The sequence below is a fragment of the Eublepharis macularius genome, chromosome 14, assembly GCF_028583425.1.
Source record: "Eublepharis macularius isolate TG4126 chromosome 14, MPM_Emac_v1.0, whole genome shotgun sequence".
Lineage (NCBI taxonomy): Eukaryota > Metazoa > Chordata > Lepidosauria > Squamata > Eublepharidae > Eublepharis > Eublepharis macularius.
Genome location: NC_072803.1, coordinates 48,960,596 through 48,984,912, shown reverse-complemented (window position 1 = coordinate 48,984,912; position 24,317 = coordinate 48,960,596). Strand labels below are relative to the sequence as shown.

General features: G+C 45.3%; 1 protein-coding gene across 6 annotated transcripts in view; it reads right to left on the bottom strand.

Moving 5' to 3' along the window:
• The window catches only part of EHMT1 (euchromatic histone lysine methyltransferase 1), a 148,390-nt gene that overhangs the window by 7,726 nt on the left and 116,347 nt on the right, over window positions 1–24,317 (bottom strand). For all 6 annotated transcript variants that reach the window (XM_054997507.1, XM_054997509.1, XM_054997506.1 and 3 more), the window contains 10 exons: window positions 22,955–23,061; window positions 21,906–22,028; window positions 18,045–18,146; window positions 15,768–15,872; window positions 12,638–12,792; window positions 9,190–9,357; window positions 8,340–8,484; window positions 7,580–7,657; window positions 4,948–5,063; window positions 3,097–3,183 (listed from right to left, as the gene is read on the bottom strand). In XM_054997507.1, coding sequence (XP_054853482.1) covers window positions 3,097–3,183; window positions 4,948–5,063; window positions 7,580–7,657; window positions 8,340–8,484; window positions 9,190–9,357; window positions 12,638–12,792; window positions 15,768–15,872; window positions 18,045–18,146; window positions 21,906–22,028; window positions 22,955–23,061 — 1,186 coding nt within the window. The remainder of the gene's footprint in view (window positions 1–3,096; window positions 3,184–4,947; window positions 5,064–7,579; window positions 7,658–8,339; window positions 8,485–9,189; window positions 9,358–12,637; window positions 12,793–15,767; window positions 15,873–18,044; window positions 18,147–21,905; window positions 22,029–22,954; window positions 23,062–24,317) is intronic.

The window sequence follows — 24,317 nt, the reverse complement described above, 5'->3', positions numbered from 1 at the left end:
AAAGTGCAAAAACAGCCACCAGCCTTCTTGCAGATAATTTTTTATTTTTAAGATCTCCACACCGTATCTTTCCCGTCTGCAAATAGCTGAGTGTTCGCTCTTGCAGGGAGTTCAATCACAAAACTCAGAAGACTGCTAGAATGAAGCCCAGCTCTGGGTACCATCAATGGATACTAAGCTGTCCTCAGCAAGGAGCAGGGCCTTTTCTATGATGGTCCCTGTTCCTTAAATATCCTTTCTGCTGGAGCTTTGGCAGGCACAGGTTCTCCTCTCTTTGTGCAGGAGTGAAACCTTTAACTGTGCCGTCAGCAATTAGATTAAGCACGTTCACTTCCTGCTTGTTCTGCTTATTCTGTCACTCTGCTTTGTTTGTCCTACTGTTGTTGTTACTGGGTTAGCAGCTCTTCCCACTATTGATTGAAAAAACAGTTCTAAGTGTGAATCAGTTTAACTGTGAAGTGTTTTGTTTTTAAATTGGACCTTGGAAGCAGTTATGACAAAAAGTGACCTATAAATAAAATTACATTTGGGAAATATCAACAGACTGATAGATCAATCAATAGATAGTGTAATCCTAAACAGAGTTCTGCCCTTCTAAACCAAGTGAAAACAATGGACTCAGAAGGGTGTAACTTTGCTTAGAAGGGCACTGTAATGCACTAATTGCTGCTAGGCCCTGCCTGACTTCTCAGTGATGGTGCAAAGTATGAGGACACATTCTTAAGAATCTCTGAGAAAAAAGCTGTGTTCGTCTACTGATGTTCGAGCATCATATAATCCTCCTTTACAAAACAGAAACTGTAATTAACCCTTTTAAAGCAATCCTCAATTAAGCCGCTTAAATAACTCTTTCGGATGGACTGTGGAGCACAGCTGGCCACTGCCAGGGCAAAGAGCCATCTGTGGACTCCACAGGCTCCAGCCCTGCTGTTTACAGAGAAGCTTTCAAAGCCATGGCACCTACTCAAGGCCGCTGAACATGGATTTGTTGTCTCCCAACATCCCCTCTGAGCGCTCTTCCAGATTTACTAGAAGAGTGGTTAAAGGGCTAATCTTCCCCCGCTCTCTTTCATTAATGGGTGAAATGGGGCTTCTCCTTAACACCAATTATTGCAAATATGGAAACAAGAGGAAGTAATTACTCCAGACTAATTAACAGCACAGAAACTGACACCAAGTTACTCATCAGGCACATGCGGAGAAGATGGAGGCTAGGCTGCCTCCACTGTGTGCCATCTCCAGAGCCCAGCTACCTTTCAAGCCTCCGATTTTGCATTGCCTAATACAGCTCTACAGCATTGCAGGAACAGTAAAAACCACCTGGGCTGCCGAGAAGAAGTTACATCCAGCCAGGTGCTGCCGAGGATGCAACTGCCTGGGGCTGCTCAGGGAAGCACACGTGCAGCTGCTACCCAAGACGCTTCGTGGCACTGAGACCCAGAAGCTGCGCTGGCACTTCCAAAGGAAACATCCTGGCTTGCGACACCTCTGTGCTATGTTCACTAAACACGCTGGATGTTCCCTCTGAAAGGAACCATCCATGAGAATCTCAGCAGCAGGTCATTTTCAACAGAGGTTGATGGGGCAGTCCAAAAAACTCAGCAGGGGGAGTTTAGCTCCTGCCCTTGCTTAAGGGACTGATTATATGCCAACTTGTTAGAGCTGCTATAGCATAGTGGTAAGGTTGGGAATCAGCACTCTGTTGGCTCGAATCCCACTACTGCCATGAGCTCAGTAGATGGCCTTAGGTAAGCCACTCCTCTCCGCCGCAGCTCTGCAGCTGTATTGTGAGGATAGTAACACTGACTGTTCACCACTCTGTTCACCAGCTATTTATCATTCGGCTTCTGTAATCACTCCACTCTCCAAGATATAAGGACAGATGGATTCTCGTTCTAGCTGTGTGTGAAGAAGTGGGCTGTGGCTCACGAAAGCTCATCCCCTACCACAAATTTTGTTAGTCTTATAGGTGCTACTGGACTCTTGCTCTTTTCAATTGCTACAGACAGACTAACATGGCTACCCAGCTTGATCTGTTCACCACTCTGAGCTGAGCACTAATCTGTCTAGAACAGCGCTGCATATACGCAGTTATTATTAATAGTAGCTGCCTACAACAAAAGAAATTCCTGCTACTAGCCCACTCACGTTCCAAATGTAGGAGGAGCCTATAATCCTCATTCCATGCCCTTTCATATGAGCACTGTGCTGCTGCAGCTTTTGTTTAGCCACAAGGATGGAAGTTTGCTCTCTGCCCCGCCCCCCGCAACAACCTTTTTTCCAATCCTTCCTTGAACTGAGTTTTATGAACCATATTCCAGAAAAGAGCTCCTATTCTTTCATGCGGCCTAGCAAATATTCACAGCCAGCACAACCCTCTGCATCCTTTTCCTATCTTTGCCCTCAGGGTACTAGTCCAGCTGCTTGCTCTGGCCCTTGGTAGCTAGAGGAGCTGGCCAGGACCACACACGTGATTCTATCCAGGCCAAAAGAAGAGGAGGCGAGCAGACCGATGGCAACATGCCTGCCCTTGGATGCCTCTGAATGGATGTTTAGCATCATCACATGGTAGCTGCTAAACTAGTTGCACTTGTAATTGGTTTACTCAGGACCAGCAGCCGAGTGTGAGTGGCCCCAGTGGCCTTGCACTGGGTCAGATGACCAGTTTATCTGGCTCAGTACCATCTTGTCTGACAGGCAACACTTCTCTCAGTTGGAGGACTGTCTTTTCCAGCACCTGCTATCTGGGATTTTTTTTCACTAGACAGGCTGGGGTTTGAACCTTCTCTTTGCTCAGCAGCTGCTCTGCCAATGAGCCATACCTCCAAGGAAGGCTTAAGGCCACAAACCGCATAGGCAATGATGACCCAGAGCCCACAATCTCTTTTCTCTTGGCTCTGATCCTGCCAAAGCCTCGATTGCTCACATATAATAGCAAAGGGACGAGATGGACCAAGTCAGAGAAGTCTGTATATTTCAGCACTTTGTCAGGTTAAGTAATTGTGGTTCTCTACAAATTCTTGTGGGAGATTTCTCTTCCCTCTCCATGTAGCGCTCCTGCTAGTTGTCCAGCTTCTCAAAAGACAAGGCACTCACTCGCACACAAAGGTCCCCAATGGAATGTCCTGCATTGACCGCACACCCCAGCCCATCTTCCTTGTCCGATAAAGCTGTAATCGAGCCCTGGAAGACAGGAAGAGACAGAACTCATGAGTGTCTGCACTGGATACACCCTCGAGGCCCCGTGTTGAATCTGGCAATACTCTCAGACTACAGCTTGAAATCGAATCCAATCTCTGATACGAATTCTGATTCAAGCAAGTCATTTCGTCACTTCTACAAAATGGGTCACTGATGTTCCCACTTATGTGCTGCTCCCCCAGTTGCATCTACTGCTTTCCCCCTCCCCTGAAACTTCAAATACTCGCCGACCATCACAGGATCAGCCTGCGGCTTCATTAGCAACAGCATGTTCAGAATCTACTTCTGTGGTGTGCTCCAGTTCACAAACACAGTGTTTGGGTGTAACCAGGGCTTTTTTTCAGCTGGAACGTGGTGGAACGGAGTTCCGAAACCTCTTGAAAATGGTCACATGGCCGGTGGCCCCGCCCCCTGATCTCCAGACAGAGGGGAGTTTAGATTGCCATCTGCAAGGGCAATCTAAACTCCCCTCTGTCTGGAGATCAGGGGGCGGGGCCACCGGCCATGTGACCATTTTCGCCGAGGGCGATTTAAACTTTTAAAAACTCTCCCCTTGTTCCAGCTTACCCAAAGTGACGTCATTGGCCCTGGCACCATGCATGCACTTTGCACATGCACATGTGGTACCAGACGTACCACCTCCCGCCAAGAGTTGCCCCCTGTGCTGGCACCCCACTGAGTTCCACCACCTCTTTCCCCAGAAAAAAAGCCCTGGGTGTAACTATATATTATCAGTGAATTGAAACTCCTAATCTAATATGATAAGGGGAAGGATGCCCTGAAAACAGAAAACATAAGTCCATTATGATAAGAGTTCCAGCTGCCACATATAACTGATTGCAACCACCATCTTAGAAGAAGCTTCCCTCCCTATATGAGAGAGGCAGTAATACCTCTAAGATGGTACTAGAAGAGGCTTTGCCTTCTGCATGAGAGAGGGGAGGAAATGCCACTTGTAAGATGGCACTTGAAGCAGCACACAGACACAATTATTGTAATTTCTCATAGGCAAATCTGTTGAGATTTAATCAATCAACAGCAACTCATACAATTAATCAACAAAAATTCCTCTGACTGGGTGACAATCCTAGAACAAAGCCAAGGAAGAACAAAAGGAAATGCATCAGGAGGCAGATAAATGATCGGCTCAGTATCTGATCGAATGACTTCAGATGTATGGTTTAACAAATGCAATGTTACCATGCTGCAGAAAAAGCGGAGTGATGAAAGAGAAGCTTTGATCAATGTAAACATTTTCACCCAAAATGAAAAATTTCATAAAACCCTGAAAATCACCTGCAGCATTTGTTTAATTTTCTAAAAATCCTAACAAGATTTGTCCTTACCCATTTGGCCTTCATGCCAAGCCAAAATCTAGTCCAGAACTGTATACTCTGATGATCAGTGACTCTCAAAGGTGTCAGGAAGAGGTCTTCCCAGCACCTGCTACCAGAGACTCCATTAACTGGAGATGCTAAAGACTGACCCTGGGTCTTTTCGACTGTAAAGCCAGCACTCTATCCCACTGAACCATGGCCACACCCCTGGAAGCCTTATACTTCCCACAGCTGAGAAGTGGGCTGGGTGAGAATAGCATATTGCAATTGCACCAATATTCTGATCCGTTCCTTACTCTTGACCAAAGCTTCTCCAGCTTTGTGTTACATGTTTAACGGAGATCCACTTCCGTGCTGTCAGAAGCCCTCCTTGGGTTTCATGGGTAGGCAAAACATTCAACAGACTCACCTGAGCCCGTTTTGCACAACACGATTCCGGCAAGTCCTCCAACATGAGCATGCATGGTTACACTCAAATATCAAAGGCGGCTCGGCCATATTGAATTCAGGCAGGAGGCGACCATCCTGTAGAGAGGCCAAGCAGCAGAAGGATGAGTTAGGTGAATGGATGAGTCACAGATTGTGTGCGTGTGTGTGTTGTTGCGTCCTGGCACCAGTACTCGCAACCTATATGTGTTATGTGCCATCAAGTCACTACGGCAACCCCATGAATGAACCACCTCTGAAATCATGTTGTCATAGACAGCCTTGCTCAGATCTTGCAAATGGAAGGTCGTGGCTTCTTTTATTGAGTCAAGCCAACTCATGCTGGGCCTTCCACTTTTCCTAGCATTATTGTCTTTTCTAGTGGGCCATGTCATCTCATTATGTGATCTACACCTAACCTATTTTTTCTCAAAAGGGGCAGCCTCAGATATGGATGCTGGCACTTGGTCTCAAAGCAGGGTCTATGCTTATTTAGTCAGTTCGCACCATGGTTTCTGGAATGTAAATGGCTGCCAGAGAATCTCAACTCTGATTTAAAGAAAAAGAACAAGAAACCTAGCAATTTTCTAGATTTCAAACGAAAGCATTTAGAACTTTAGAAAAAAAAGTTAAGACCTGCAGGAAGAGGAGGGGGAAATGAGAGGAGAATGGACTACACCAATTCAGACTACAGGTAAAGTTCTAGATTTAAATATTCCTTTGCATAAAAATCTCTAGACAAACAGAAAATTAGCACAGAGATGTTAGACCCCTCTTTTTGACTGCTGTGCTAATTTCTTATTTGTAGGGAGTTTTTTTAACACACGGCAGATGTTCCAAAATCCTCTGTGTTCTCCCATATCTGCAGATGGTGCAGTCCATTCTGCCACTTCATTCTCCTGCTTGTGTCCACCAGGTCTAGGAGTGAAACATGATGGCAGTTCATAAAACTATACAGGGTGTGAAGAAGGTGGAGAGACAGAAATTCCTCCGTCATACATAGAACACTAGAACTTGGGATGGAACATGAAATGGACTGGCAGTAAATTCAGGACAGACGCAGTGCAAGAATTAACATGAAACGCATTGCCATATTTTATTTATTTTATTTACGTCATGTATAGTCCGCCTTTCTCACTAAGACTCAAGGTGGATTACATAGTGTGAGCCAGTACAATCAATATCACGACATTTTAATGTACATGTAACAGGTACATACATGCAATTTACAAGATTTAAAAAGGAAAAAGAAGGAAGGAAGAAAGACAGACAGACAGACAGACAGACACAGACAGACAGACACAGACAGAAAGAACATAGGCAAATTCAATGATCGATCCCTGGGTTAGATAGTTTAAAAAGGGATTAGGCAAATTAAGGGAGGAGGGCAGGTCTAGCAATGGCCATGACAGCTAAATAGAGCCTCTGGGTTTAGAGGCAGCACACCTGTGAATATACATGGGGGGGGGGAGGCACCAGAAGGGGATGGCTGCTGTCTTCCTGCCCTGCTTGTGGGCTTCGCAGGGGCACCTGGCAGCTATTGTGGGAAAGAGGCTGCTGGACTAGACAGATATTTGGGCTTATCCAGTAGGGTTCTTAGGATGATCTTAGTAAAAAACGAAAAATGTATCAGCAGCATTTGCCAATGGCTCACAATCCCTGGCATTGCCATCATTCCTTAATATCCCACCTTTACCTTCCCCCTCTTCAGTCTTGCCACTTAACATAATGCAGAGAGCTTTCATGGTAGAGAATGCGTCTGGAAATAAAGGCCAATTGATGGGGCTAAATCAGAGCAGTGTCTCTCTGAGCTGGCTGCTTGTGTACTCAAAAACATGCGTGTGTTTCAAAATGGAACTTGACCGACTGAGGCCAACAGGCCCCGTCAGGCACAGGCTTGAAAGTGCCACATACGGGCCAACCGAGGCAGAGGCATCCTTCCAGTTAATGGAAATCTAGGACAGCACTATTGAGATTTGGCAAGGCGTGCCCTCTACAGGCAAGGGCTGAAACACCTTAACCTGTACTAACCCTCATCACGACCTCATGGCACTAGCTAGATTTTATTCTTGGGGAGACAAAGGGTGGATCAGAGAGAAAACCAAGTACTCCTACGTTCCTGAGTCTTTGCACCTACCTACCTCATATACTTTACCCTGCCCTTTCTCCAGGGGCAGCATACAAGTTTTCTCCATCTCATTTCCCCCCCCCGCCCCGCAACAGTTCTGCTAGGCTAAGAGAAAGTGGCTGATTCCGCACACGTTGGATAATGCACCTTCAATGCACTTTATCAATCGTTTGAGGTGGATTTTTTGTTCCGCACGCAAAAAAATCCATTCCAAATGATCTATAAAGAGGATTAGAAGTGCATTATCCAACGTGTGTGGAATCACTCAGTAACTGATTACCCAATGCATTTCTTGGCAAGTTTCAACTCAAGTCTCCCTGACTCTAGTCTAACACTGCAGGCTGAGGACACCACAGGCTAGTGGTCTCAGAGTAACAAATTCCTTTTATTTAGCCTGGACTCTCCTTAGCCTGCCTCAAATTGTTGTTGCAGCAGACACAAATCCACCCTTTCCTGAACCCACATAACTCAGAACGGAAGTGCTCACCCGGTCATACCAGCAGCGCATACTCAACTGGCCGCACATGCATTTGCTTGAGGAGCAGTCATCTATGCATACACAGTACTGAAAGGGAGAAACAAACAAGTCAGTCATCCGTGTGCCTGCAGCCAAAGAACAAGTGTGATGCAGTCACGTAGGCAGCTGAGCTACCAAAGTCTCAAGCGACGTAGTCAGCTGAGCTACGGAGGCATCATGCGCATAAGGCTTTGCGTGATTGGTGCCAGTGCTAGAAAAAGAGGAGATCTTCCCACAAAAGCTGTCTTGGGCCCAGAAGGAGTTCCAATCCTGGCGGCGTAATTTAGGCTAGAACGGTGATGCCAATGAAGTCACTGGACTCCCAATCCAAGGCCCTTTGCTGTAGAACTGCCCTGTGGAGCTTTTAGGCAAGAATACCTCTGGGCCAAGCATCACAAGAGAGAAACGTTCCACTTGAAAACATAAGCACTAGAACAGGTGCTGTGGTCCTGCCACAATGTCCCCCCAATGGACACCCCATATCCAAGAGAACAGGACAGAGTTAGGAAATTCCTCTCCAGACGCATCAAATGCAGAGAAGGACCGCACGGAGGAAAGGGACGAGGAAGGAGAGAAATGCCAGCTAATGATCCCTGCTTGGCTGTGCGCGCTCCTGTCACTTTTGTCCACCCACACACCTGCACGTGCCGAGCAGCGAGCATCCTCTATCACCCCAGGGAAGGGGGAAGGAGGAGGAAAAAGAGAAGAAGCTGCAAGCAGCCTGCCTAACCTGCAAATGAGTGATGTTTCTGTCAATATTCATGGGCGAAGTCACGCAGTTCTGAGAAACGTATTTGTAGTTGCTAGGACAAGGCTCACTGTCCACAGAGTTGATGCATGGAATTGGGATCCGCTCGTAACCCCGGGCGATGTCTCTGTTACAGGAGGGAGAAGGAAATAATCACTTTAAGCCACAGGAACAGATACACAGACAGACACATAGACACTGCCTTCCATCAAGATAGTGTATTAAACAGCCCCCCACACGTGCATGAAGCAAGTCAAGTCTGCCTTTCATTTTAGGATTTCCAAACTTGAAAGAAATTATCTAGACCCTTTTTCCTTCCTATGATTTCTGTGTCATTATTTTCTGCTGCAGATTCTCATCTCTGTATGCATGGCAAATTGGCACCTCAGCCTCAATGAGACATTTCTTATCCAGAGCTGCAACTTTTCAGAAACAGGCTACATTCAGACATCACAGTATACTGGTTTGTACAAACAACTATAGTCAGCCTACCAGATAAAAGCAACAAACCCTGGTTTGACAATTTATTGCACTTTCTCTGGCTGCCTCTGGAGGCATGGAGCTGTATGGGGTAGCTGTGCATTCAGACATCAAAGCAAACTGCAATGAGTACAAACCGCAGTTAACAAACCAGCTACAAGCCCTAGTTTGAAATCCCAGTTAGGTGTCCATTGACAAAGTCAGGTTCATTTAACAATTGACACTTGGACATCAAGTTAACAAGGGTTTGATGAAACCAAGACATGATGGTTTACTCTAACATCTGAATACATCCAGAAAAGCAGTCTCTGGCTGCAGCACATGGAGGAGGGCAAGGCTCTCAAGCTCACACCTGCTCAGTATCTTCTCCATCTGTGCAGGTTTGTCAGGAGTCGACTCTTTGAGGGTCTTGTTCATTTGCAGAGCTACCCAGACTTGAGAGTTGAGACTGGAACACTGCAGGGGCGTCTCACCCTCCTTGTTCTTTAGAGTGACGTCTGAGCCGCGGGACAGGAAGAGGCTGTGAGACAGAAGACACATCAGTAATGTAACTACAGTCCATGCAACAGCTGCTTCTAACTCTGAAAACAGCAACACAGAACTAGTAATATCAAGGGGCAAGAGGAGAAGCCACTAAGGTCAGCTCCATCCTCACTGCCAAAAATGGTTTCCTGATGGTACTGGTGAGCTAACAGAGCTCTAAATGAATGCAGAAACACTCATCTCTACTGCAGGGAAATTTCACATGCCCATCAGTGTTCTTCCTTCAGTTATCATAAGGGTGACTGCAATGGTCAAGCTTGCAAAAGACAGAACTTTTACATGTTGGCAAAGATCTAAAGCACTGGAGCTTCTTGAAACTGAACAGAAGTTCATGGACGAACACGTCTCAGTTGGCTTTCTGGATAAGATTTTGACCTTTTTTTGACTGGCGCACATTTTGTGGCTTTTAAAATTGTCTGGATACGCAATTCTGCTGCCATCATTTTGCCCTATCTGTCTTACTCATGGCATGTACATTGTTCAGTGAGGTGAACATTAAAAGATGGCTTGCACAACGCACCTCAAACATGCCGCATGAAGAGTAACAGGAGAAGCTTGCAGGAGCAGCCCTCAGTGGCCAACCAGGTGCCTTTGGGAACCCTACAAGCAGGACACGAAGGAAACAGTTTTCCTTCCCCTGCTGCTGCTACCAACCTGCTGGTATACAGTGGTGTACTGCCTCTGAACACGGAGGCTCCATTTTGCTATCATGGCTAAAAGACACTACCACATGTCTCTTACTGGTTCAACTGACCCTGACACTTCCTGAGCCATGGCGGTCATATAAGGCCAAGTGCCCTGTGACAGACAGCCAGGAGAAAGAGGCAGATAGTGAAGACAGTAAGTACCCCATGCCTCCTTCTGGACCAGCTCAGAGGCCCTTCTATGTCTCTCCCATCCCCCAAGTTCAGAAGAACTAAATGCTCTCCCATGAATACTGGGGGAGGGATGGTTGGTTTTTGTTTATTTGGATTTTGCTGGGTTTTGTTTTGTAGTTCAGTATTTTTAAAATTTTGTTTTTCAATCTGTTCTTTTCTTTCCCCATTCCCATCTCTACTTCAATCCAATTTGCATCTCTTCATAGTTTTAAATGGGAAGTCTTCACTTCATCAGAAGACTGCTGCAATTTACAGAATTAGTGAGCTGGTTTGGGGATGTCAGACAAAATGCAGCATAAATATACATAAGACGAAGCAATGAGTTTGTCTAAACTCATTTAAACTAGTGGCCACCCCTGCGTCCTGTGGAAGTGAATACCACAAGTCAATCGTGTTGTATAAAGCAGTATATCCTTTCATTCTTCCTGATTCTACAGCCACTCAAGTTCACTGGGGGGGGGACCCTGAGCTCTAGTGTTCTGAGGAAGGGATAGACAAAGTAATGGGGTATCAAAAGCAAATCATGTTTGAATCACCCCTAATATTCCCTGGGATGCCTGAGAAAGCAAGGGTTAGGGGTGGGCAGCGTGGGAGCAGAAAGTATAAGGGAGGTATTCATGCAAAGCCAGAGCACTACCCAAGATCTCTCACTGCATCCATGGGCTGATTCCGCACACGTTGGATAATGCACTTTCAGTGCACTTTAGCTATCGTTTGGAAGTGGATTTTTTGTTTCACACTCAAAAAATCCAGTTCCAAATGATCTCTAAAGAGAATTGGAAGTGCATTATCCAACATGTGTGGAATCAGCCCCTGTCAGGAACTAGAGTTCTATAAGTGAAAGCAGGAGTGTTTGTTTATTTATTTATTTACATTATTTATAGTCCGCCTTTCTCACTGAGACTCAAGGCAGATTACACAGTCAATTTCAAAGACATTTCAATAAACAGTGTAATTGGGTATACAAATGCAAATCTGCAAAGCTTTAAAGCTAGCAGGAATCTAATACAGTTAACAAAATGCTAAACAAAGCATATGCAACCCTCCGACAGACATATTAAACAACATATAAATTATCCAGTAGGATCATACTTACAGCAACAGACAGGGCATAGAAGCAAAGTCCCTGTCCTTTTAATCCTGCATCTCTTTGGGACCACCTCCCTACAGTACAGCCCTGCTATCTGAGTAAAAAGCCCTCTTGAATAATTCAGTTTTGCATCATTTGCAGAAAACCAGGAGAGCGGGAGCTTTCCTGACCTCTTTAACTAGGCTGTTCCATAGGGTGGAGGGCCACCGCAGCGTTGCCTGGAAGTGCTCTTAAATGTGCGGTAAACAGTCACATAGCATCCATATCCACTGCCTCCAGGTGCCAGAAGAGGAGCAAAAGAGACTCCGTGTGGTGTCCCAGGTAGTGCTGGCCCAAAGAAGAACCAGCTTCACTTTGCCATGAAGCTCACTGGGATGGCTTTGGGCCCGTTGGCTTTCTCTAACCCGCCTCACAGTGTTGTTGGGAAGGTGAAAAGGGGGATGGAAGAAGCACATACCCGACTTTCCTGGGGTAAAAAGTGGCAATTAAGCAGGACTGCAATCAAACAGGAAAGACATCTCAAGGCAGGAAAGACATCTCTTCCCAGCAACAGTCAGTGTGGTGGTATCGTGCTTAGAGTGCTGGATTAAGACGAGGCACTGCCCTCTAATTCCCACTCAGCCACAAAGTGGTTGAGTGACAGTCTATTAGCGTGGGTAAGATGTCATGCCAGACCACGTTTCAGAGGGAACAAAGAAGGTTGGACTTGCCATGAATGTTCCTTTTGTTCTGAGGTGGGGGGAGGCATCTTAGCATGAGGGGAGGCATCTTAGCACGGGAGGAATCACCCCTAAGACACCCCCCCACTCCCGAGTGAGAAGGCATCTCATCAAGGTTTGATAAGGAGCCTGGGAGAAACCTCAGGGCCACATGCCCCTGTGTCAGACAAACTATGGTCCGCATATCTGGCAGTGAACCACCGTGATTTGGCCAGGTAAGAAAACAGGTTGCAAGACAAGTGCTATCCTGGACTGCAGAATTAATAAAGACAATCTTTATCAACAACTGGGAAGGTACGAATGTGCTCACTGTGCACAAAACAGGGATGAAGAGGAATTGTGCAAGGAAGCCAAATGCTTTTTCCAGTCTCCCTTCACATAGCTTGTGTTGTGACTGAACCACAAAAAAGAGTCTGAAGGATGGGCCACTGTCTTTTGGCTCAACTTACTGTCATGAAGAGTAAAGGTGGGGGGGGGGGGCTGTATGCCACCTTGAATTGTTCGGAGAAGGGCATGCAAATAACAAATGATAAAGTTGAAAGCAAAGGAACTGCTGGTGCCAATACTTACACTACACACTCGTAGCGGTTCTCTCGGGCTGCAATGTGCAGGGGGGAATCCCCATGAATGTTCACTGCATGCAAGTCACATTTCGCAGCTAGCAAGATCTCTGCTATGTCCACACATCCTGAAAAAGCTGCCCAGTGTAAACAAATGTTCTCCTCCTGGAATGGGGGAGAGAGAGAGAGAGAGAGAGACCAACCTACTGTTTATTGTGCTTCAAAAACTGTCGCTTGGGGACTCCCCTATCCCTCCCATCTCTCTGTTCCTGCTGTTTCTAAGGCGTGGGCTGCCTTCCCCCCTCACTAGATTCTCAGCCTCGTTTTGAGACAGGGAAGCTCCCAGCAACAGCCACCTCCAAGCTCTCCAAAGAGAGGGAGGCGGCAGGGAAAGGCTGCCCACCTCCCCTTATAAGGGCAGATGAGTCATTTGTTTGCAAGACACAGAAGGATCCGGATCAATCCACACACAGAATTCACAGATAAGAGGAGAAGCAGCTGTTCCTTCTGAGCTGTCTGGCCTAGTCTAGTGGGAAGGGATGAATTCACAGCGGGTGAATTTGGAAGCGGGGGGGAATAGCAGCAACACTCCTCCCCACTGGAGGCTGCTACCAGCCACCCCTGAGTGCTGCGGTGTCCCCCTCAAAACCCAGAAAAATTTGAATCCTGAGGGCCTAACAATATGCTGTCCCCATCCTGCCCTTCCCCCCATCACGTGTGCCCCACATCCTCTCCTACCAGGCATGGCCTGGGACATTTTCATGTTCAGAAATTAACTGCCAGGTGCATTGGGGAGGCGGGGGGTGATTCAGTTTGGGATCATTGGGTGAGGGTTTAAACCTCCACCGTAAACACACCATTTCCCCAACCCCATAGAGCCACTATTTGCCCAGCAGAAGAAACTTTTGTGTAACTAATCACATGCCAATTTCCCCACTGGGGCAAATAGCAACTCCCTGGAGCTGTTTAAGGTCAGGAAAAAGCCCCCTCTTTCCATGTGGCACACTCCTAACCTGAAGAGCAACATTTGAGTCCATGGCACCTAATCTGAATAGATTCCCCTCACACCTGGGAATTGAATTCTGAGCACAGAACTCTAAGCTCATGCCTAGTTGACGGAATGCAACAGGGAAAATGTCATGAGGACGATATATCAGATAGACAGAAATTATACTCCTACTAGAGAGACCTATCATTCAAATACATGCATCTTACTGTTACTGTATAGATTGAGGAACACTGCAAATCCTGCAGGATTCAAAGAAGGGATGTTGCCTAGAAAATTTTAAAGAAGCCTAGAAAAATTTGGAAAAAAAAAATTTCTTCTTTTTTTTTCTGAGCCCTCTTTTTTAATGAAAAATTTTTGAAATTTTGGGAAAAGATTGAAAAAATGTTGGGGAATGACTGAAATACTTTTAAATATAAGGTTTACTCACAATTACTATGCTGTAATACACTAATAAATAGTTCAACGTTATAAAGTTTACCTGGATATCTAAATCTGCTGCTAGCCCTAATATGACTGAATAAAACTGTTTCTGTCCAAACAACATGCATTCCTTTCTTTGCTACAAAATTTATTTTTAATATTTTTAAATTTTTTCCTACCTTGCACATAGCAAAAAAACTGGATACATGCGCTAAGAGAGCATAGATCGTGGCAGTTTGCAGCTTTCTTTCTCTAGAGTACTGTAGTGACTTACAAATTTGCTTTTAGAAAACTAATTCATTTATTCTTCTAAATTTCATAAAAATGCCCTGAAATACAATTTTACAGGCTAAGTTAACATGGATGCATTTTATCTTATTAAAGCAGTAAAATAAGTTTCTGTTTTATAAGTAACTATTGTGTATATTCAGAGAGATGCTTTGGTTAAAGGGATAGGAACTTTAGACTACACTACTACGTCCAGTCCATTTATTGCTGTAAATTTGCTCCTACTGGGTAGTTTCTGTGTTCAATATGTCGTGTCATTGTTTATGTTTTGTTTTGCTCTGTATTAAGTTTCTGTGTGTTTCCAAATTTCTGCAACCACGTCCCTATCATATTGCTTATTGAATGTCCCAGTACTGATTGTATTGCATTACACTGTGTAACCTGCCTTGAGTCTCACTGAGAAATAGATGATGGGTTTTCCAGGGCTTCAAAAATTCTGGAAATTTTTCTTCTCTTGTTAGACCAAACATGGTTTCAGGGAAAGGGGGAATGAACCCCCATCAAAATAGATCAAAAGTTGTCAATAGCTGCTTTGGGGCATGCTGGCATTTTCATTAAGGTTGTACTCATTCTGCATGATGCGCTATGACCACATATGTGCTCACAATGGTCCCATGCTACCTTTGACTGTCCGGTGTTCTATATGCAATCTTGTGAGCACCAAAATAGTTTTTTTTAAAAAGAAAATGAGGACATTTATTCCTCGGCAGATTTACTTGAAGCTGCTGGAACCAGGATAGTAGGGGGAGATGGCCCACTTCTGTATTCCTGCAGGCTGCTCAGTTCTGCAGGGGAGAGTGGAGGCCAGAACTGTATTTTGCCCTCAAATCCCCTTCACTGTTGGGTCAGGTTACTGACCTCCAGCAGTAAAGGGAATTGTATATCACGTTGGGATTTTGTTTATAAAACTGCAGTGTCGAATGTCTCCATTTCTTTCAACATTTTTTTAAAAAATGAATACCTATATACATATAATGCTGTCTTACACGGAGTTAGGCTACTGGTCCTTCCGGCTCAGAACTGCCCACTCAATGACAGGAGCCTTCCAAGCAGTAATCCCTCCTTGCCCTGCTACCTAAGAACCATTAACTGGAGATGGGGCATGACAAATCTTCTACATGCCGACCAGGGGGCTCTACCACTCAAGTCCCTCCTATTTCTTCAATCAGACTTCTGGCCCACAGAGCTTACTATTGTCTGTTCTAAATGGCAGAGGATCCCCAGAGGTCCCAGGCAGAGAAAGGCCTTTCCCAACATCTGCTACCTGTAATCCTCTACAATTAGGGATACCAGAGACCGAGCCTGCTTGAAAATATCATGAGTTCTCCACTAGCACCCACTAGCTTTCTCAAGCTACACAACAAGAGCTCATTAGCAGCAACGCAGTCCAAATATAGTAAAGCAGAGCGGATCAAAGGCTTACGTTATCACGGATGTTGATATCGGAACCTTTGGCAAGCAGCAGCTTCACCAGCTCAACGTGTTTGTACTCCGTCGCCCAGATCATTGGCGTCCAGCCTCCATCATCCTGGGAACGTAAGAAAGAGCCCTGCTGGATCAGACCAAGGAGCCATCGAGTTCACCGATCTCTCCCCCCATAGACGGGCGGCAGCCAGATGTTCCCAGGAAGCCCACAAGCGGGGCATGAAGGCCAAAGCCCTCCAAGCAACCGGTATTCAGGTTCACAGAGGTCTCACTCACTGAATTTGTCTGATGCTTTTTATTCACAAGCCACCACCACATCACGTGGCAGCGAAGTCTGCAAGTCAATTATGCATTGTGTGAAGCAGTAACTCCTTTGCCCTACTCTTCAATTTAGTTGACTGAACCCTTGCTACCTTCCAGTACTGTGAAAGGGGGAGTGGAAAAATTTATCTGTATAATTTATTTACATCATTTATGATTTTATAACCATCACTCAGCCTTTTTATCCTAAAAAGACTGGAATTCTTTAGCTTTTCCATGTCATTAAGAGCCAAACCAACCAGTGGCTGCCAACAACATTTTAAAGGAAACGCCAGCCATTTAAAAATTGCTGCAAGGGCCCAATCCTGATTAGGGTGAAATATTTGTGGGGGGCCCTTTCAGCACATGAAAAGGCATTTGGAGGGGAAACGAGGTCACATGGTGCCACCGTATAGTGCTTACAGCAATTCTTTAAATGGCTAAATTCTCATCTAAAATGGCATTGGCAGCCATGGGTTGGATCCATTGTAATTTAGCCCTAAGATGTTCCAACTTCTTAAGACGTTCTAGTTACTCTTTTCTGCACTTTTTCCAATTCTGGGATATCCTATGAGAGATGGGGCAATTAGACTGGTAAACGGTTGTACTATAGAATTTATACAACAGCATAATGATATTGGCTGCTTCATTTTCATTCCGTTTCCTAGTATCCATTAACGGAGAACCACCAGCACCGTTTTATAGGATTCGCCTTCGGCACTGCTGCCACATGGTAAGTTGCAATTTTCAGTGAGCTATCCATTGCAACCCTAATATCTCTTTGCTGATCAGTCACAGCTGGTTCAAATCCCATTATTGTATATGACGTGACGTGTTGGGGACATTTTCTTCCAGTATGCAAAATTTTACATTTATTTTGCCTTTCCGTTGCTCATTCACACCATTTGGGGAAGCCATTTTGAAGCTCTGCACAGTCTGTTTGGGATTTCTCCATCCTGAATAATTTCATGTAATTTGCAAACTTGACTATTTCGTTGCTCAACCTCTATTAAAGTCTTCCACGCATGAGGAAGGGAGCATAAATGGCAAGACATGGCCTTGCTTACTGCCATTGTGAAGTCTATCCATTTACTTCCTAATTTTGCTTCCAGACCTTTAACCAGTCAATAACCCCTAACAGGGCCTGCCTACATCCTCCACTATATCTACAAGTTTGATGCTGTCAGCTTTTTTCTGGGAAAAGAGGTGGTGGAACTCAGTGGTGGAACTCAGCACCACCCAATGACATCACTTTGGGTCAGCTGGAAAAAGGGGGGAGTTTTTTAAAGTTTAAATTGCCCGCGGTGAAAATGGTCACATGGCCGGTGGCCCTGCCCCCTGATCTCCGTGCAGGGCAATCTAAACTCCCCTCTGTCTGGAGATCAGGGGGCGGGGCCGCTGGCCATGTGACCATTTTCAAGAGGTGCTGGAACTCCGTTCCACCGTGTTCCAGCTGAAAAAAAGCCCTGGATGCTGTTCATTAAGAGCTTTAAAAGTTTGGGGAGACAGGATTTCACTTTGCAGAAGCCATGCTTAGCCTTTTTTCAGCAGAACTTGTGCAATCACCAGATGTTAAATCAACTGGTCTGGAATTTCCTTCCCTCTGTATCTCCCTTTTAAAGACTGATGTGACATTGGCTACCCAACTCTTTCCTACCCAAAGTCCACGCTTCCTTTAAGGTGCTCCTACACACTTCTTTCCTTATCCATCTTGTCTTCATAGCCACCCTGTGAGTTAGGTTCCTTCAAGAGATGGCAACTTGCCCAAAGTCAACCCTCAAAAGTGGACATTTGAGCCTCGGGTCTCCTCGATACCACCCCAACCCTCTAACCATTGCCATCCATTGGGTCTAAAATTTCCACTGCCATATTTTGGGTAAAGACCATGCATCTCCTTTGCTGTATCACACAGTACACCATCATTAGAGTGCTCTCTAAGGACTACGTCCTTAGGCTAACAATCCAAATGGTTTACCTGGCAGTTGACATCCATCTGACCATTGGATAGGAGATACTGCACCACATCATAATGGCCCTTCTTGGCTGCCAGATGGAGACACGTCGAGCCTTCTGCATCCTGGACAAAGCACACAATCAGTTGTGCTGCGTTAAGCTTACATGGCACATTACTGCAGTGCTGTAAGACAAGCAGCACACTGCACACCACCTGTAGAACATGATCCATCAACAGCAACGCAACTCCTAGCCTGTGAGTTGTGGTTGGCCAGGTGTTTTTGCGTTCCCTGGGGAAACAGGAACAGGAGAGACCTTGGTAGGTGGCTGTGTCAGTTTGGAACTTCCCCCCTCCAATAAGATTGCCTCACTCCACCCTTGCTGGCATGCTTTCCCGGTTCCACTGCTGCTTATTGGTTAGGCTGTTTTTTTAAAAAAAGTTTTAATTATGTTAATTTTGAAGCTGATTTTATCGGATGACGGTTTTTATCGATACGTTTTAGAGGAAGACCAGAGCTGATGTTCGTATTGCTTCTCTCGCATTAGGTAAATCCCCAAGGGAAGATCCGATTCCTCCAGAGATGTATACACATTCTTCCGATTGGTGGTCACCTATTCTGGCCAAGCTTTTTACTCAGATTAATTCTACTGGCACTTTGCCCTTCAGTTGGAAACAGAGTATTGTCACGCCTGTATTTAGAGAGGGTTGCAAATGGTTTCCCCCAAACCATCGATCAATTAGCTTGTTGGACATAGCCTCCAAGTTATACAACACATTTTTGTTGTGCTAATGGAAGGATTGGGAGACCTCCAACCACGGTATCTATCCTGAACAAGCTGGGTTCAGGAAAGGGGGGGACGTACTATTGATCACTGCCTGACTTTTTACCAGCTGGCTCAACAGCATATTAAAGGCCTCACCCAGTCCATGTTCTCAGTATTTGCGGATCCAATTGCTGCCTTCAATGCAGTCAACTGGAATCAACTGTGGGCAAAACTAGCAGGTATCACTATGTACAACTGCTTACTGTTCCTAATGTGGGAATTTCATTCCAACGTATTTGCTAATGTTAAGGCAGGCTGCTTGGGCTCTCTAAGAGAGGGGATTATGATTACCAAGGGGAGAGGGGGAGTTAAGCAAGGGTGAGTTTTGACCCCACCCCCAGAAGATCTTCCACACTATGTTTTGTTCTGCCCTTCGTATAAACAACCCAGAAATAAATTCCTTACAGAGATCTTAAAAGGTATAGATTCTTCTCCTGTGGAGGAGAAATTCATTTCCCTTCTTTCCAATTTGGATCAGTATGTTTTTTATAAAGAGGCACAGTTTGCCTTGGCAGCTAAGAAAATACAGGCTAGAGCCGTGTCTAATGGCTGAGATTCCTTTATTCGTATATAATGAAGGTGCTGTGTGTCTTAATATCTTTATATTTGGTTTTAGCATTATAATTTTATTATTTGTTGTACTGTCTTTGCCCATGTTTTTCTCGTGTGCTGCAACTGTAATGGACCTCACACAACTGTAATGGGCCTCACACAAGAAACACTTTCCTAATCTGAATTTCTGCTGGCTTTGTTTTTATTTCCCTTTTAAGACAGTTGTTTTTGGTATGTTGTATAACCTCTTCCCCACCCTTGAGGGTCCATACGGAGGACGAGAGGGAAGGATATAAATGATTTCAGTAAATATATACATGAACTATATGGCTCTCAGTTCAGTTTGGGAGGTCAAAAATGTTGCAGACCCAAAGTAAAACACATGATAAAAGGCCAGAAGGTGGATTTGTGGCTGGAAAAAATATAGTATCTCTTTATTGCAAGACGCAGAAGTTGCTGTGCGAGAGGAAAGCCTGGACGAGCAACTTCTGCCCTCGCCGACTTCCATGCAAATGCCCCGTTTTCTTGGCAGCTTAAGCCACAGGAGTTCACTTTCATGAGCTGGATCTGGCATGCTGCTCCTGGGGGCAACTGGGTACTTCCAGAGTCCCACTAGCTTCACTCTCGGCTGTAAGCTAGGTGGGCAGCAAATAAAGACCACACAGTCTGCCTTCTTTGACTTCTATTACCAGCGTGCTGCTACCTCTCAAGGATGATTTATGTTCTACAGAAAAAGTAATTAACATGAATAAATCAGCTTAGATTTCAGGATTTTATTATGTGGCAATAATAATCTGATAGGCTGAACATTTAGCCTTAGTCTCTGTTAACAACAACAACAACAAAACCTTCCTGCCTCCCCCTCCCGGCAAAAAGGCAAACACCTATTCTGGGTGATGGCTCTTAGTATTCTCAAGTGGGCCTCTTCAGCACTATGTCGGGAAGCGTTTGGATCCCAAATGGAGCTCTCTCCATCCTTATAGATTCTTGGGGTCTAGCCAAGGTCCTCTGGCAGACTGTCTTTGGCTGCTAGTGGTTGCTGGCAGGGCAGCGTTTCGGGCACAGCCTGGCTCTTTGGTAGACAGCTACTCGCTTGTCACTTACACTGCTCTGCAAGGCAAACGGAGCAAATGAAATGCCTGCACTTTGTGTGCCTTCTGATTTATCCTCCTAATGAGCGATCAATGTACTTCCTACCAGAACTACTCTCGCCAAATCCATGCTCCCGAAACTGTCCTAGTCAGCTGGAAAAATCGCCTTTGCACGTCTCCAGTTTAAAAGCCACCTCTGTACATTGCCTGATTGGACGGGGCGGGGGGGATCAAACATCCATCGCTCTGCCTGATTATCAACTGGCAGGCGTCACACTGAATGGCATTCCCAGACATTATATAATTTTGACACTGCAATTTGGAAACCGTTTTTGGAACAGACTCGCCTCTGCCATTAGAATGCAACCAGGCCCCAGAATGCGTTGTATATACTAATTCGCACAATCCTGAAACATGACAGGACTTGTAAGTGATCTACGTGGAGGCAGAATCCCCTTTACCAAACCACACTATTGCATTACCACGCTTCCGGCTCCCACTTTTCTGGGAGGAGCCGTGGCTCAATGGGAGAGCACACATTTTGCACACAGACAATCTCAAGTTCAATCTGCACTACTTGCAGCAGCAAGTGCAGGAAAAGGCCATTCTCTGCCTCAGCTCCTGAGCTAGACAGACCAATGGTTTGCTTTGGTACAAGTTATATTTAAAAGGCCAGTGTGGTGTAGTGGTCAGAGTGGCGGACTAGGATCTAGGAAAACTAATTCTCCCTTTGCCATGACCCCAGGCCAGTGTGCTCTGTGCTCCTTGGAGAAAAGGTGAGATATATACTAGATAACTGACAGATAAATTCATATGTTCATAGCTACATTGGAGAAGGGCTGTGGCAGAGTACTCGTTTTGCATGAGGAATGTCCCAGGTTCAATTCCTGCCATCTCCAGTTAAATTTAGATAGGTAGCCATTGTGGTCTGCATCAAGATTTGAATTTAGTGGTACCTTAGAAACCAAGATGTTCTTGTCGGTCTCTAAGATGCCATCTTCAGTTAAAAAATCTCAGGTAGAAGGTGTCAGAGAAGACTTTTCTCTGCCAAAGATCCACGAAGAGCTGCTGTTACAATTAAAAAAGGCAACACTGACCTAGGCAGAGCACTGAGCTCACTTTGCACAGGGCAGCTCCATGGGCACATCTATGCTAAGCAGGGAGAGAGAAACTAGCACACAGCCCAGCTACAGAGCTAGGATGAATACCAGGTTTGGAAGCGTGCAGGCGAGCAGCTTCTAATCTTCAGCTCTCGCTAAAAAAAAAAAAGGAGATTGCAGTAATTTTTTTTTTAAAAAAGCTCTCAGTTGCTCTTTCACTATTAAGTCTCCTTGGGAATGCTGCAAACCAGCAACAGCCAGGCCGCTGGAAACAAAGAAATGCAAAGACCTCAAAATAAAGAAGCCACCCCATACCTTGGGATCTACAAGTGCTCCTGCCTTGATGAGGTATTTCACAGCCTCCAGATGATTGTTCTCTGATGCTTCCATAAGTGGGGTCCTCTGGTCCTCTGAGCAGTTGTCTATATTAGCCCCAGCCTGTGACAAGACACAATGCAGAGTGACAACAGTTAGTGTCTGTTTACTGCCGAGACACATCCAGATGGGCTTATGACTTATTTACTTGCTAATTCATCCTGAGCAACAGAGGAATTCGCAGCATCCTGTTCCCACACGTACAGGGACCACGGAATCTGCTCAGAAACACGGAGGCTCAACAGGGGGATTCCCCAACAATGTAATTCTTGCCAAGTAATCAAAGAGTTTCACTGACCGGCAACTCATTTCCAACATGATCCAAAGTGCAATCTCTTGCTTTTAACTCCTAAATGGTCTAGGATCAGGGTATTTAAAGGGCTGCCTCCTCCTGTATGAACGTCCCTGACAACTGACCCTGCTTCAGTGTGTCCCTACTTTCAGACACCACAGGGGAGGAAGATGTGGTATAAATGAAGTCAATAAATAAATAAGGTCACCTGGTGAGGTTTTAATTGGGGATCTCCAGATTCCAACACTTAGTTATTACACTAGCTCTCACCATGCATGTTTTGGACTCTGGGATCCAATCTTCATAAACCTGGGCTGTGGTCTTTACTAAGGAGTAGGTTCCCTGCAAATCTGGTGCAGTTTGCTTGAAAAAATGCCTCCCCGAGCCCCCCAAATAGCTCTTGCCATAGGGAATAATGGCCAAATTAACACAGATTTCTCTGATCTGTTTGAGCCTAATTAGAGAATATGTCCTGAATTTTGGGAATCCAGGAATTTTCTGGAATCTCCAAATCCGGATTTCCTGGATTTTTTTATGCACACTCTTACTTTTAATTAAAGAGGGGGGAAACCCAATGATGTCTGACCATCTTGACGGAGTAGTGGCTCTTCAGATGCAGCTGGCAGAAGATGCCAAGGTTACTCCCCTGCCCTCCACACCCGGTTATTCTGAGCAACAAAGATAAACTGAGATAAACCTGGATCAGCATGTGGCAAATATCCACGTGCCCAGACTCTGCTGCCGCATGAAGAGGGGTTCTCTTATTTTGGTGCTCCATTTTGAAGTTTGGGTCAATCCCATCCACTGAAAAACACAAACACAGGAATTTTCCGTCTGGAGTGAAAATACGGAGCAAATCCACAGCTAGCAGTCAAGAAGAATGAGAATGCAGGAGGCTCCCCCACCCCTACCCCACAATATGACACTTGGAGGGAAAGGAGGAGAGACAGAGAGAACTGATTTACCTTCTTGACTTGCCTCTGCTGAAAGACAAAAACAGAATGTGTCCAGGGATACAGATTCTATTATATTATAGGAGATCAAACAGGCACATACAAGCTGAGGGCCTGCAAGGAATCGTGGTGTGTATCTGTGCAACGGGAAACACACACACACACACCCGCCCTCCATGACATCTCCTCCTCCAAGATACCATAAGCCACTACAGGCTTGAACGTCTCTCTGTCTGCTTTGGGTTTTTTTGCTTTATTGAAGCATGGCCTCTCTTAACATTAACACTCGCATATTCAGCCCTCGTGAGCCTTGTTTTTTAGATAGGGAGGGGAGTCTTTTTTTAAAAGAACCTTACAAACTTGTATTGTTCTGCATATTTAGGAAGTCCTCAAATCATGCAGAAGCCTGTCTGCGGGGGCACCTTTTGTTACCTTCACAATCAGCAACTTATGAATTTTGCTATTAAAGTGCACAAAGCAGTGAGCTTGCGAGGGATTTTAAAGGGAGCCTAAATATTTGCATCCAGATGCGTGTACCTAATCTCCCTCTCCAGAATTCCCGAGGCCCTCATGGTCTTTAGCAGGTCATTTTCTCAGCCCCTCTCCATGGTATTTTTTTCCTGTAACTGATACAACTGTCCTCAAACATTCTCAGCCTCCACAACCATGCTCAGTCCTCGTAAGTCATTTTCCTTTTTTTCCTCCTGTTTGCTGAATTTATAAAAAGTTGTATTTTTCTGCATATCTGTGGCCTCTCCCAATTATGCAGAAGCACCTCTTTTGTCCGTGGGTGGCCTTGTGTTTGCTGCTTTTGGGACTGGAACAGGCCACCCACTTTACCACTCAGTACAGTAAAAATTATTTCTACCTAGAAAGAGATTGTCACATGAGCATATGCCCCCTGAAATACAAATCACACCCAGGTTTTCCCCCCATTTGTACATTGAGAGGAAGATGCTACCCAAGGAATGAGAGGGGGGAAGAGATACCTAACTTTCTGATATGCAGCATGGAAAGAGCAGGAGCCAGCACCCTGCAACAAACCTGCTCTATCAGATTTACCCTAATGTGTTGAGCAGCAGGTGAAAAGCTGTGTGTGCATGCTCT